We start from the raw sequence: 14,421 nt of genomic DNA, 5'->3' as shown, positions 1-14,421 counted from the left end.
AATCTGCACTCAAGCAGATCTGTTTCCTCTGCAGAGACGCGTTCCTTCCAACTGTTTAGCAAATCTTTCAATCATAGCAGCAATCTGCCAAGGTGCAGGCACACTTGACTCTTAAAGGGAATAGAAGATGACTCTCTGATTGGTTTATTTAATGTTATGTCCAAAACACACCCATGATAATTAAGAGACTAAGTACAATGCCTTTGAACCATGTGTCTGAATTTGCGCTCGGATAATCTGCCGTTAAACTAGCAAAAGTGGATTTGGACTCTCCCTAAATGCACCTTCATAGGACTGCAGTAAATTCACTCGATGGATTTTTAATGAAAATGAGTGTGGTTATTTTCCTGCTTTGCTTTATTGCCCCGGTTCAGATTGTGAACACTGCTCACCCACTCACATATGCCGGCACACGGATACACAGCTACTTTGCATTTGCACAACAGCTTTTGCAGAACTTTTAAATGGTGAAGTGACAAAACATAGCATATTTATGTTTTGTTGCTATGTTGAAGCCGTTTTACTCATAAAGAAGTCCCCTGAATATAATGGAGAAACTAGTTTGAAATCTTTCTGAACGCTTTTGCCTGTCATTTTAGAGCTTAATAATTGTATGATTATAATTACTTCAACATCAAGTGGAAGTGAACCTCGATTCTTGTTCATATGCCTCCACTAAATGAAATTATGTTGATAATTGGTGTTTAAAATGTTACCTAGTGCTCAAACTTTAGGGTTTGCCACAGTTTCCTTTAAAAACAGCATCACAGCTTAAATGTCCAAAGCTCCATTATACACAAGTTTTCAGTGACACCAAAAGCCCTGCTGAAACCAGGGTGTCATTATGACATCTGCTGGACAACAGTGTCACTGCACGATTGAAGGAGCATTAGTGTTCATTAATCATCATAAAAATAAAAAAAAAAGTATTGTATTTAGTTAGCAATTAGTCTGTGAATTAGCTATTCAGAAATTCCCAAAAAAATTCCTCCATGCCTTAGCCAGCCAGGACTGCACTGCTGTCTCCCCTGTATTTGTTCAAATACTTCACTGGTTAGAAATATGACAGAAGACGACTCATTCTGATTAGATTTTTTTTGACCTGGCAGTTTATACTGCTAAAACAAATTACACTAAATATGTTCAATTCTTAATTAAACTATTAAGGTGTTCTAGTGACTGAACTGGTACATTTATGGTTAATAGACTGCTGATATAAGAACAATATTTTCATTCTCTAATATGATAAGAATTACATACAAGTGTTGGTATGATGTCAAACAACTTACCTGAGGACATATGAGGGCCTCAGCAGGCAGGGATAACCCACCTGGTCGGCAAAGGCAAAGGCATCATCCTGTGAAGGAAGAAAAGAGCACAGCAGATACGTCATGTTATTAAAATAAGGGCAACAATTATCCAGAATAATCGGACACAACTTGAAACCCCCGAAGAATACACTTTTATTAGGTTCATGCGACACTGCATTCAACTTTAAAAAAATAAAAAAATTCTGTCAACTATTTAGTCTTCCTCTGGCATCAGATTTTACACACAGGTTTATTAACGTATTGTAGTAATCAGGATTACATATGCAAGTAGTACAAAGTGGTTGAAATTAAGGTCAATTTAAGCCAAATGTTGAAAAATAGGGCTGAGTGCTAGAAACAAAATCAAATATCACCGCATTTTTTATCAAATACCTCTATGTTGATATTGCAATCAATATTGTAAGGATAGTGATCGGCGGTCAGTGCTTTCTCAAAATATATACACAATACAATTTTTTTTTACAAATAACCATGAATACTGACAATCACAAAGTAGGTAGGGGCAAATAGCTGGAACAGTCTGGCCAGTTGAGAAAATTACACCACTTTACTGTGATACAGCCTTTTAACCAGGAAACACTTGTACCAAATAACAATACATAAAATCTAAGATTACATGTAGTCCCATATCACCATATTGATATGTTGCCCAGCCCTACTTAAAAGTTACCAAACTTTTAGTTTTGTTTGAACCCATCAACTCAAAATGGCAAGAAATAAATACCAAATAACAAAGCACTTGTACAGTAATGAATAGTTCGGAGAATGAATGTAGACCTGACAGTTCAAAGGTTTTTTGCCAAAACATCAAAATGCATGTAATATCAACAGTTAGATGTTCTGTCTTACTGAAAGTTTTGACATGTGGATTAATCCAGGACTTCTAGTCACTGAGGTGAGAGTCATTTTGAAGTAACTGCATTCTAACAGACAAACAATAAGAGATTGAAGTCTAAAGTTTGACAACAGAGCAATTCTTAAAACCAGTTTTGTTGTTCAGTAACATATCTCCAGTGTTAAACCTAAGCTCAGAGAAAAAATATTTAATATCAAAACAAGGGTGTGTGCACTTGATCTCAAAGTAACAAACCTTACATAAAGCAAGCTCCTTTTCTTATACCTCTCAATTCAACTTCATACATTTTATATGGCCTTGTGAATAAAGGGTCTACATCAATATCTGCCAGGAACAGAACAAATCAAAGGAGTAAAAGGGATAATATACATGCTCCATACATTAAAAAAAAAAAAAAAGTGGGGCTTTAAATGAATCTTCCTTTTGATTTTCTTTTTTCTTTTTCTTACCTGAATTCAGTTTACATGAGGAAGAAAGAGGACATAACAGTGAAGGTAAAAACCTCACCATCACCATTATCATCGCTCCTTCTCCCTTTTTTTTTTCCCATCTCTGCAGGTCTAGCCTTTTTCTCTCTATCATTACCCACAGTTCACTCGCCAGTTAAAATTCCATTTACAAACACAAAAACACCTTCACAGAGATGCAAGAAGCAAGAAGAGTCTCCCCACGGCTCTGCTGGAGTTACCCGGCCCGTTAAAAACAAACAGTTTCTTCAAAATTGGCATGGAAATAGAACATGCAGGTCGACTCTGGAGAGACTCAGAACATTATCCGTGTGTGCAGTGGATAATCGCTCCTCAGTGGTAAGTGAATGCATGAGCAGAGGTAATGGAGATGTTTTTTTTTAGCACAGACTACAGACATATTTCAGAGCTCCACATGTTCCGCAGAGAGGCTTCATTCAGATGGAGCCGAGACCAAACACAAGACAAATACTACACATAGTGGGGAGTAGTAGCTCTAAGAGGAAAACAATTCTAAAATAATAAGCGAAGATGTGAAGAAATGCAATTTTTTGGGGGGGTAAATTAAAAGCCCTGTAGCTTTTCATACACAGTACAGTCATATACTAGGTTTTAAACTTGTCTTGTTTTAACAATTTGTCCAAATTTCTTTTTCTCTTGTCAAAACTAGTGTTTGTGGTCAAAAGTCAGGATGCAAAATCACATGAGCAATCAAAGTAACTGAACTTTGTTTCCTGACCTGATGGGAGTATAATTTTAGATTCTCACAAAAGTAATACCATGACCACAAAAGCTTATCCTCTGTGTTTGGGATGGTGCCCATACATCTTCACGAGCCATTGAAAAGATTTTCTTAGCAAATTGTCAGAATACATTTTACAAAATATTGCACTACTGCATAATGTTAACATATCAATTATTCATTGTTTTCTCTCACCAGGGAGTTTAGGGCCCTCCATGGGGCCTGGGCCACCCCGAGGTCATCGAGGATACTGGAGAAGACGGAGCGCTCCTCTGCTCGGTCAATCTGCAGAGGACTCGTCCCCAGAATCTTCACCCCGTTCAGGTGCAATGGGACAGCCACGTTGTTGGGAATCTGACCTCCCACTGATACGATGCTGCCAGAGCAACCCTGGAGAAGAGAGGAGAGAGGTGAGTTGAGAAAAAGAAGAAAACAAAAGAGCAGGTACAACACTAGAACAAGAAAAGACAAGGAGGGAAGAGACGGGAGAAGGAGAGCCACCCTGCTACAGCCCAGACTTACAGTCTGAAACCTGCAGCCACTTCCAACCTTCTGACCGCTGGTCACAGTGAAAATACGAGACAAACACAAACAGCTGATCTCTGTCATGCCATGGGTTTAGTTATCACGGATAACAAGGATGGTGTGCATGTGTTTGCATGCGTGCACCTGTGTGAACAAGTGTGTGTGTGCTCCTTTTAATAACAGCATGCAACCTCTTTCTCTGTCAAGCTGATCCAAGGGGAATGCTGTTTCCATGGCAATGCCAGGTTGTATCTCTTCATTATTCATGGGTCGGCTCTCCTGCTCCTGTCCAGGGTTCATCTCCACGCTCTAATGCCGTATTTATCACACACACATATACAAAGCAAGAGGGCACTGTAGCTGGGAGAGGGATTGATGGTAATGCGATCTCCCTGAACAAACAAACACTTAATCACACCCGGATCCCACCGCAACTTTAACTGGTTTACAATTCCTCGGCAAGGGAAAGTCAGTGGACATTAGTACGCAAACACACAGCGCAACATAAATACACAAGCACCGACAAACATAGACAAAGAAAATATCAGGGAAAATGGTGCCCTTGAACATCATCAGGGTCAGAACACAACACAGTTTCCTCCTTCTCTACTCTATTATGTGCACAATATATTATTCGAGTAGGATTGTTTATGTAAAATCCAATTTTAAATACAGTTGTACAATCATAAAGAAATAATCTGGTATCATAAATAACGAGACAATTGTCTGTGATATAATTATACAGGATACACACTCCAAGATTTTATACATCTGAACTTTGAATTCTAACTGACAAATAAATGTTTTTGATAAAGTACAACAAGCTTTTCCCCTTTTTCTGTAAATACGACTAACCTTGCTCAAATAATTTATATAATGACCTAAAACAGTCACTATGATGTAAAATGACCACCTAAGAATATACTCACCCCTCAAAAATAGTTTGCATGCAGTACCACAAGAACTACGAGTGTTACAGAGAGGTCAGGAAACCTCGAGAAACCATAAAACATTTACACACCTGTAAGTACAAAAGCTCTTGGATCATAAATGAGCATGGAGTATTGCATAATAAATGTCCCAATTAACAACCCATTAAAAGTTGCATTAGTTTCTAGAGACAGAAGTTTTGTATCGCTGCTTTTAAGGCCAGCATCATTCTGAAGCATTAAAAGGCAGAAAAAGCCGCACGCTTCACCAGCTTCTGTTTTTACAGGTAAATATGAATAGACAGAGTGGTTATAGCTATTGTTTGTTATGTCTCACCCATGCCACTCTGAGCAGGGAACGCTTTTTGTTTCCAGCACTCTGGACATGTGCTCTGTGGGAAGCCCATGGTAATAAGTCACAGTCATGCTGCTCATGTTCAATTTTGATCTTTTTTTTTTCCTTTCTTTTTTTTTGGTAAAGAATATATTTTGAGCAGTGCAGTCATGTCAAAACATATCAGAAAGCTTTGCTTTGGGAAATTATGATGCCATTATGTGTGTGCTTGTATGCAGACGTAGACCAATAATTCTAACTGCCAGTAATATTGTGCAAACATTGTTTAAGGCCCACTAGTGCTGTCTTTCTTTGATATAGCCGTCAAATGTGATTTCTTTAATATACGGTGTAAGTATTGTGTAATCGATCCATACTGCTCTGCTGATGGGAAACCCGAAACTGATGGTAATGCGATATTCCAATCAGATTCCACTCAATACACATTAATATAGTTATGATCATTGATATAACCCTGTAATAGATTGTTGACCTCTCCCACAGCATGCTGTGATAGGCCCATTGATCTAGCTCGCTGTATGAGGGTGCTGAACATTAATCATTGATCATATTGGTGGTACAACCCTGGAAGTCGTCATGTCTTAAGCTGTTACAATTGGGAAGTTTTAATTAATGATCAATTGCTGATGGTAAATTAGCAATTTATTTATGTTTCTCCTTTGACTGCAACCCGTTTGCTGCAAAAGAGACAAGTCGCCTCCACCATGTTATTAGGGATATGGGTCATGATTATAGAATATTCCAATTGTCATTAAAATATGAAAAATGTATGTGTCCATGCGACTGTCATCCTTCTTTATTCCCCCTGGCTTTATCACCACAACTAAAAGCGGTTTTCCAGCTGCCATTCAACAACATAAGGAAAAGAAGAAAACGTTGCTACCAAGCTCCAAAGCTTTTGGTTAAATATTAGAAGTTAAGCTATTCACAGTGAACAGTTGATGGCACAATTCTCCACTCGTGTTCCAATAAGCCATAACGGAAGAAGGGGATGCAACAAGATGATGCCATTAAAAGGCCAGTAAAATGTTAAATGGTGGAAAACTACGTAGAAACAGTGATGGTAATCATTTCTGTCAGCTGTATTTATACAAATGAATCAAAACAATCCCAATGATTATACAAAATGATTACGCTCAGCTCAAATAATTGCAATCAACCGAATATATAATAATTGTGATAAGAAGTGTCTTATCTACTAATACCTGGTCTTTTCCTTGATCTAATAAAAAACAAATGATATTTACTTCACAAATACAATATGTATGGTAGTGATCGTGGTCTAACCTCATGTTGGGTGATGTCCAGGATGCGTTCCAGTGTCAGCTCTTCAAAATACAGGCGGTCACACTCGTCAAAGTCAGTGCTAACCGTCTCAGGGTTGTGGTTGACCACCACCGTCTTCTTGCCCATTTGCCTCAAGGCTCTGATGCTGGACACTGCACACCAGTCAAACTCAACGCTGCTGCCTGTTGGGAGCAAACCGTTGATAAATGTGATCTTGTTGGCCATAAACAGGAGTTCACAATTTCAGCGTAACAGTTACACTAATTTTAGATCGTATGCGTTGAAACTGAATTTCCTGTGAACATTATTGCTTCCTGGGAAATAAACTACCTTCGATAACAAACTAACTTTTGTATGGAGCAAGTTTAAACTTAAATTGTATACACTTAATACACAACACAAATGTTCGTGGTAAATAGTATATTAAATAGTATTATTCATTTGTTAATATTTCATTATATAGAAACCGACATGATAAATATAGATTCATGTAAATATTATAGAAATATGTAGAAACTAAAATTACCGCCTCGCAGTTGGTTGCCAAAGCTACACAGTTAAGCTGCGGTTTACATCCACGTTTGTTCAGACTTGAGGTGTTTATAACAATATTTAACAATTATTACAAATAATAGGACAGATGTTAAGTCACACTAAGCTTAACCACTAAAATCATTTCAATTCATATTTCTTTCTTAATTCTTCAAAGCGTTCCTGAGCGTTCACAACCTTGTGCGTACAACCTAAAACAATAATGCCTGCGTCTAAAAGTGTTGCCCCTACAGAGGCATAAAAAAAAAAAAGTTTCAGTAAATATAACCAGAAAATTAAACAAAACTTTATTTTTACACTCACCAATGTGGTAGGGTCCACAACCAAGAACCATAATTCCCTGGTCTTTAAAATCCAGATCATGCTCCTGGTGAAGTGGATAAGTCGATAAAAACATTTTTAATGATGCAATTTGTGGATGTCAGTTATTTTTTTTAAAGCAAGAAAATAAATAAAATGAAAAGAAAAGATCCATCTTACCATTAACATTACTAGTATTTTTTATTTTAAATACTCTTTTTAAGTCAAAATGTTAGTTGTACTATTCAGTATATACATTGATTAGATTTAGAAATACATATATTGCATACTTCTTTCTTTTCTCTGATAGCAAAGCAGCTTAGCATACCTGGCCGTGATAAGTACAATAAAGGTAGTTGGTCATTGCTGGGTACTCTGCTGCCAAAGTGTCAATCTAAACAAAGAGAAAATAGAGTTTACAGTGGGTCACTGTTCTCATTCACACTCCAACAATGTAATAGGAAGGGAAATGTTTAAGAAAATGTTCAAACATAACTTGTACATTTCTCTCAAATAGCTAAACCAAGTGGAAACCAGTTTGACCAAGAGGAGACCTTCTAAGCTTTCATTTTGAAAGACCACAGTCATTCCTAAGTTGAGCTCAGAACCGGGAGTTTGGCAACTGCCAATTTGTTTTTACTCTGAAAAGGTGCAATTTAACATAATGGGTTCCTTTCACATTGCAGTAAATCATGTTGTGCTTTTCCTTTTGCAAATGGCTAAATGCAGGATCATTACTCGTGCAAGATATTACTCCACTGTGGTGCAATGTCAGTACTGATCAAGGAAAATATATGAATAGTGAAGGTGTTTGCATATTTTAACGTGTGAATGAGAACAAAAGAAGAACATGCCGATACTGTACGAGATGGAAAGATCTTTGTGCCCCTTACATACTCTGCTTATTTCTTTTTTATGGCCAAAGGAGTGTGTGTGTGTGTGTGTGCGCGCGTGTTGATCAGGCAGGGTCTGTGGTAGAAGGAGGAGCTCGGTGATGCTCACCTGTTTGACCCAGGGTTTGATGGCGTGATTGAGCCTGAGCTCTCTGACTGCCTTCTCACTGGAGCCCAGAATCTGTCCAACCTGCTGGTCTGAGAAGCCGTCCTGCTTGGCCTTCAGCAGCAGCTCCCAAGGTATTGTGCCACTGTAGGAAAAGACCAAAAGTAATGGTAGACACAGCTCTAAACCGTTCATAACGCCACACTTTGTCCACAGTCTGTAGCTGATTAAATGTATTTTTAACAAATTAAATTATTAGCTAAGTTCGATAGTCAGTAGGGTTCAATCTGTGCTCTGGTTTAAATTTTGTATATTTTGAAGGATTTTTTTTTTTTTTTAAAGCATCTTTATGTTAGGCTTTAGGATCACTGAGAAAAAAGTTTCCCTCCATTTGCAGCACTCCTGCCATTTCACATCCAATCAAAGCCTCCCTTTATGCCGAAAGAAAAGTGCAAGCTTGGTGGAGTTAATTCTAGTGACACACTATGTCAGCTGCAAAGTAGAGGTTAGCAGAGTCTGTCAGTCATCTCTCAAAGACGTGCATGCCTGACATGATTGTGGTAGTTAGGAAAAAGAAGCCCACTGAGGTAGACATGGAGATTGAGTTTATTCGAATGTTATTTTCTGTCCTCGACTTCCTTCATAGTTGAGTATGTTTCTGAGTCCACTGAACCAAGAGGGCGAGTCCAGCGAGTGGGTCATGACTGGCTCACTTACACAGAGATGTGGACAGCAGGGAACAGCCCACCTCCGGAGCGATCAATAACAAATTGTCAAACCAGGTGCAAAGTTGCCCGGTTGGCAAGTGCAGCCATGTAAAAACACATTTTAATCAATAAAACTATAATGTGAGCTGTGAGGTTAAACAGAAACTCAGCGGCAGAAATAAAAGGTAGGCATCGAGAAGACTAGAATAAGTCCTCTTGATGGCTGAGCAAACGTCTGGCTGATCCTGGCTACTAATTCTGATTCTTTGACTAAAAGAATGTTCCTTAACCATACTTTTTTCATGACCAAATTTATAAAACATATTTTAAAAGGAGAAAATTACATTACACATTACTATACACATCTTTTGTTTTTATGCTGTGAATAGTGGAAGAGTGTGACCCAGGTTGTCTTTGGTCTACAATTAACAGATGTCCCCTAAACGCCTCGCATAGAAGCGTTCATTAGAAACTACAATTTACTGATGTTATTCTAAACGCCTCGCACGGTATTAGCTGCTAGCATGTCAGCTGCGTACAAAAGAGTGAAATAAGGCCCACCAAAGCTCAAACAGAGTAACTGTCCCTATCTCAGAGGACAAATTATAGGCTACTCATGGTAAATGGTGTGACTCACCGATATTGATGAAATTTACTCCTGTGTAAACGTTGCAAAAGTTTTTTTGTGAAGGAAAAAAAAACATGTTGATATTGATGTAGCCGAGGTATTGAAATGTGGTGCTGAATGACAAAGTATTTTTCGATGGTAGAGAATACCAAAACAATTCAATCGGTGCCATTACAGTATCGAAGTTTGGTGCCCAGTTCTCCCTAAAGAATGAGATGAGCTTGTACCCGTTTTCATCAGAGCAGTCCTTTTCATATCTCTTCAGTGGAAAACAAAACTTGAATCATTTAACTTTTTTGTCAGCGGCATACTTTTACCAGGAGTTTGATCAAAGCATTGATATCAGTTATAATACCGGGCAGGTAGTTCTCAGATTTGTCCACCAATGTTAACTTTGTTTATTACAAGATGGGACGAATTGCATAATAGCTAGCTTCTGCCATAAAACAATTCTCCCTTTAAAATTCTCTCGTTTACATGTTGTATCATGTTTCCTGGCAAGTTAGCCAAAAATCCATTTCAAGATCAGCTGGATCTGGCTCGGAGCTATGAAAGCGAAAAACTGGCAACTTCCTTGGGAGAAAAGGACACAGCAGATGAAGGTGCAGTCACTCGGCTCAGCAGTTTCTGGTCATACAGTAGTTTCACTGCATGATAAGGTATTATTAAAAGCACAATATTACAATGAACAAATATAACGGCTACAAAGCTGCTGCAAGTGCTCCTTTGACAGAGCTTGGCAAAGTCTCCCTTTGCCTTCTCATTTAGTGCCAAGTTAAACTGAACACATGAATGCACAGTGATGAAATTGATATCGATCTTATCATCTAACTCCCACAAACAAAGCAACGAGCATATTAGTATTCCTTTAACCCTAGGTAGAGACAATATGAAGGAATTATTTTTTTCTGGTAAACCACAACTTGGTCTCCCTCCTCCTTATCTGAATTATTTATGACCTCGTAGCGTACCAATATTGGAAATGTCAAGTGTGTTTTAACTCCCACTGCACACATGGCTTTGCTGAGAAATAGCAAAGCCAAGACACGAGAGGAGAAGTGGTAAGTTAAAATAAAGGGATTTGATCAGAAAGTTTGGTTGTCGTGTGCAATTGTGCACATGACACACATCAAACTTTTGTGGTGTTTTTCTGTTTGTGTGTGTTTATATAGACGCTGAGGAAAAGGGACGGACACATTTTCTTACAATATCCACTTGCAAAATCAATTTCTTTAATTTCACATTCATCACTGTTAATTTTTCCCTTACTCAGTTTAAACCTTGAAATGATTGTAATGACACTAATTCCTGCCCTTACAAACTGAGTAAGTCATTTAACTTTAATTACTGTCAATCAAAGGGTAAAGATCCCATGCAAGTGTATAGTCAGGTTGGCTCTCCTTTGTGTGATCACATTGTCGAAGAGGGATTCAAATTGTGCTGGGCGTAAGATGGTGCCCGGAGTCTTGAAGCTGGACTTTTATATGTAAAGAAACAGCCGTTAAGTTTAAGGCCAAATCATTTCAGACAAGGCTGATTAAGCCTATCAATATCAAATCTGGTGTCTGGTAAGACATTCTTGCTCGGATGGGATGAATGCATACTGAACATACGGTGTATCTCTATGCTAATTTGAATGGGGATAAAATAATGAACTTGTTCACTAACCCCTAACCCTTTTCAAATGTCATCGGACCAAATGGATCAAACGATGATCATTTCGCTGGGTTTTTAGAGCCACAATAGTAGATATTCTGCAGGCTACAGTGGAGCCTTTTACATGTTGACAGTGTTGTTGCTTTTACTCTCACTGGCAGAAGGGGCAGACAAAAGTTCCACACTGCAGGTTTAAACCAGATTTACAGATATACGTTTGGGGTTACACGGTAGCTGCAGAGCCTGTGCACATGTTGTTCATTCTCTAGCTACACTCCAGCTGAAATTTAACGCAAGACTACAACCACTACAAACATGCCATATGAAGACTGATAGAAATTCAAAACTATAAATCCTCTTCAACATGACAACTTGTTTTTTTCCTAAACTCAACACAATGAGCCTCGCACACGTCTCGGTGAGAAAAATTGGCTTTTTTTTTCTTCCTTCTACCACATTTACCTTCACAGGATTAAATTATAGTTGTTAGTGCCGGACTTACTCCTTGACTAAAGAGCAATGTTCCATCAGCCAAAGTAAAAAGTTAGGACAACTCTGAAGAAAACAATTATCCAGACCCTTAACGTGACTCTTGTACAAATAAAGAACAAAATGTCCTCTCTCTTTTTTTATTCTCTCATTTTAGTCATAATTATCCTTCAGCCTTAACTACAGCATCGCTCTTATGCACACAAAGAGTCTGCGGACCAGTAGAGCCTGAAGCCCACCTGTACTCAGCTCCACACTCCAGCAGTCTGGCAGCAGCCTAATGTTGTGTGCCCATCCCAATGTCCCCTGCTACAGAGGCAGCGGAGACTCCAACAACCCACCGTGTCAGTGTGTTGCGGTGAGCGCCCACCTGACGCCCGGCCATTAATTATTAAACAGCAGAGCCAGAAGAAAGCAGCAGGTAACCTGTGGCTGAGCCATGATAATTCACAGCGGCTTTGATTTGAGCTGTCCAGGTAAGAGCCGGAGGGCAGAGAGAGAGAGAGAGGCAGAGAGAGAGAGGGAGAAAGAAAGAAAGAAAGAGAAGGATAAAGAGGCAGGTGAGAAGTGAACCCGGAGAGAGAAAAAAATCAGAGACGTGCAGAGACTGGGGCATGTCTAATTTTTGAGGACCAACATTTTCAGAGTGAAGAATATTCAGTAATTTCTGGAAAGAACAAAGTCAGTTTCCCTAATGTTTTATCCTGGCTTTTAATATGTTTTCCCATTTTTAATCCCCACAGCCATCACTGGAAGCTTTTTAATGTGTCAGTGGGATAGACACATTTTCAATACACAAACAGGGTGTTGGGCAGGGTGTGTGTGGAGCACTTGAAGAAATATGCAAGTTGGAATGCATACAAGAGTAAAGAGTTGTGCAAGTGAAGAGCTGGGGGACACACACACACACACCTCCTCCACAGACCAGAATAAAACTTCCAACTATGAAAACTAAAAACAAGCTACAGCAGTAAAAAAAAAATTAAAAAAAAAATTCCACAAATCTGTTTATGTCTCTATTTATGAAAACCAGGTGTAGTTTTCTAAGATTTCGTGAAAACAGTGAGCATAATTTGCACGTCATACAAATACTCAAAAAGTCAGTCGTTGTCTTCTGTATTAGTTGTCAAGATCCTTCTGTGACCCATCACACCCAACTGAACTGTTTTTGTCTTTTTATGTTACAAAAGCATGATGCAACTTTTTTTTCTGAAAGCCTGTAGCAAAGTGGCAATACTCATTTGCAAACCAACAAAATCTGGGGCAAAAAAAATAACAGGATAGACAACTAAGAGATATGGCAGAGATGACGGAGCCAGCTCGGGAAATAGGTCAGGAGTGACAGTATATTCCATAAAATAATGAGTGTAGCTCATGATTTAAGGATCAACATGCCATGCTACAAAAGACTGCAACTCAATGGATGGGTGAATGCACTATATTTTGGAGGAGATAGTCCCAGTCAAGTAGCGCTATAAATATAGTTCCATATTTTCAACCATCAAATAAAATCAAACAGAGGGAACGTAACTTTTTACTTTCCAGTAGACTCACAACACTATTTACCCACTCAGGTAAGGTAGGTGCTGTCCAAACACATAGATTACCCTGAAACCCCACTCTATATCCAGTACATAAATGGACCAGCATATTACAGAAATAATAATCATATGTTAAAGTCACTTTGTTTGACCGAGGCAGGTTTGTGCGTTTCCGTGTTACCTCTTGTAGTTTGTGATGTCCTGCTCCAGCTGCGTGATCCTGTGGAGTTTGTGGAGAAACCACTTGTCTATGGCCGTCAACCGATGGATCTGATCGACACTCATCCCGCAATGGAGGGCCTGAAAGGTAAAGACACCAAACAGACGCTGTATCGTCATCACCTTCGTCACTCCTGCTCTTTGTTTAAGCTTTCTCAAAGCAGACAATCAAAAGGTTTCACAAACTGACTCTGTGATCAGCTGATCATGATTAAAATGATGTTAGAAGTCATCCAATCAGCCGTCACTGGACAGAAACAGCCAACAAAAATACTCTGGTTTTTATTCATTCCTTCTTCAAGGATTAGTTCATTTTAAATCTATTGCAGGAACAATATATTACTTTGACATTTTATGAAAACAAATCTGTGTCAAAACCAGCTTGTCATCATCAACCTGTAACATGACAAGAGTTTCTGTCCTGACAACAGCTTGTACATACTTTGTATTATTTTCATATTACATGTCTGAACAGAGAAGTCTGAGTAGTGGGAAGAATTTTAGTCAATCTAGTGCTTGCAGTAAAACTGCCAATCCAGCTGCAGGTGATTACTGTGGCTTTCGGGGAAAGTTTTAGTACTGCAGTTAGTATTGAAACAGTTCAATATGCTGCAAACAAATGCAATATGTAACCAAGAAATATGCTTATGTTATTATATTTTTGAATGTTGACGGACTGCGGCTGTAAAACCCGAGAGCAAAAACACCCGTGACATTAATACCTAATTCATTTTACTCTGTTGTCGTGTATCTTTGCTCACATCTTGAATGTCTAATTATGAAGGTCGGTCTGTCTTAAAGTCGTCGCTGTTTTATTTGTTAGGATTTACTCTCCACT

At 38.7% G+C, this 14,421-nt stretch overlaps 1 protein-coding gene across 2 annotated transcripts in view; it reads right to left on the bottom strand.

Moving 5' to 3' along the window:
* The window catches only part of cps1 (carbamoyl-phosphate synthase 1, mitochondrial), a 51,202-nt gene that overhangs the window by 21,683 nt on the left and 15,098 nt on the right, over window positions 1-14,421 (bottom strand). For both annotated transcript variants that reach the window (XM_069698536.1, XM_069698537.1), the window contains exons 21-27: window positions 13,546-13,664; window positions 8,347-8,488; window positions 7,673-7,738; window positions 7,348-7,411; window positions 6,493-6,674; window positions 3,592-3,786; window positions 1,290-1,357 (exon numbers count right to left, since the gene is read on the bottom strand). In XM_069698536.1, coding sequence (XP_069554637.1) covers window positions 1,290-1,357; window positions 3,592-3,786; window positions 6,493-6,674; window positions 7,348-7,411; window positions 7,673-7,738; window positions 8,347-8,488; window positions 13,546-13,664 — 836 coding nt within the window. The remainder of the gene's footprint in view (window positions 1-1,289; window positions 1,358-3,591; window positions 3,787-6,492; window positions 6,675-7,347; window positions 7,412-7,672; window positions 7,739-8,346; window positions 8,489-13,545; window positions 13,665-14,421) is intronic.

This window comes from Brachyistius frenatus, unplaced genomic scaffold (genome assembly GCF_029030835.1).
Source record: "Brachyistius frenatus isolate BFR_SWC_R1_liver_20210118 unplaced genomic scaffold, ASM2903083v1 Contig_27, whole genome shotgun sequence".
Classification (NCBI taxonomy): Eukaryota; Metazoa; Chordata; class Actinopteri; family Embiotocidae; genus Brachyistius; species Brachyistius frenatus.
The sequence above is the reverse complement of the archived record's forward strand: the minus strand, read 5'-3'. Positions and strand labels throughout refer to the sequence as shown.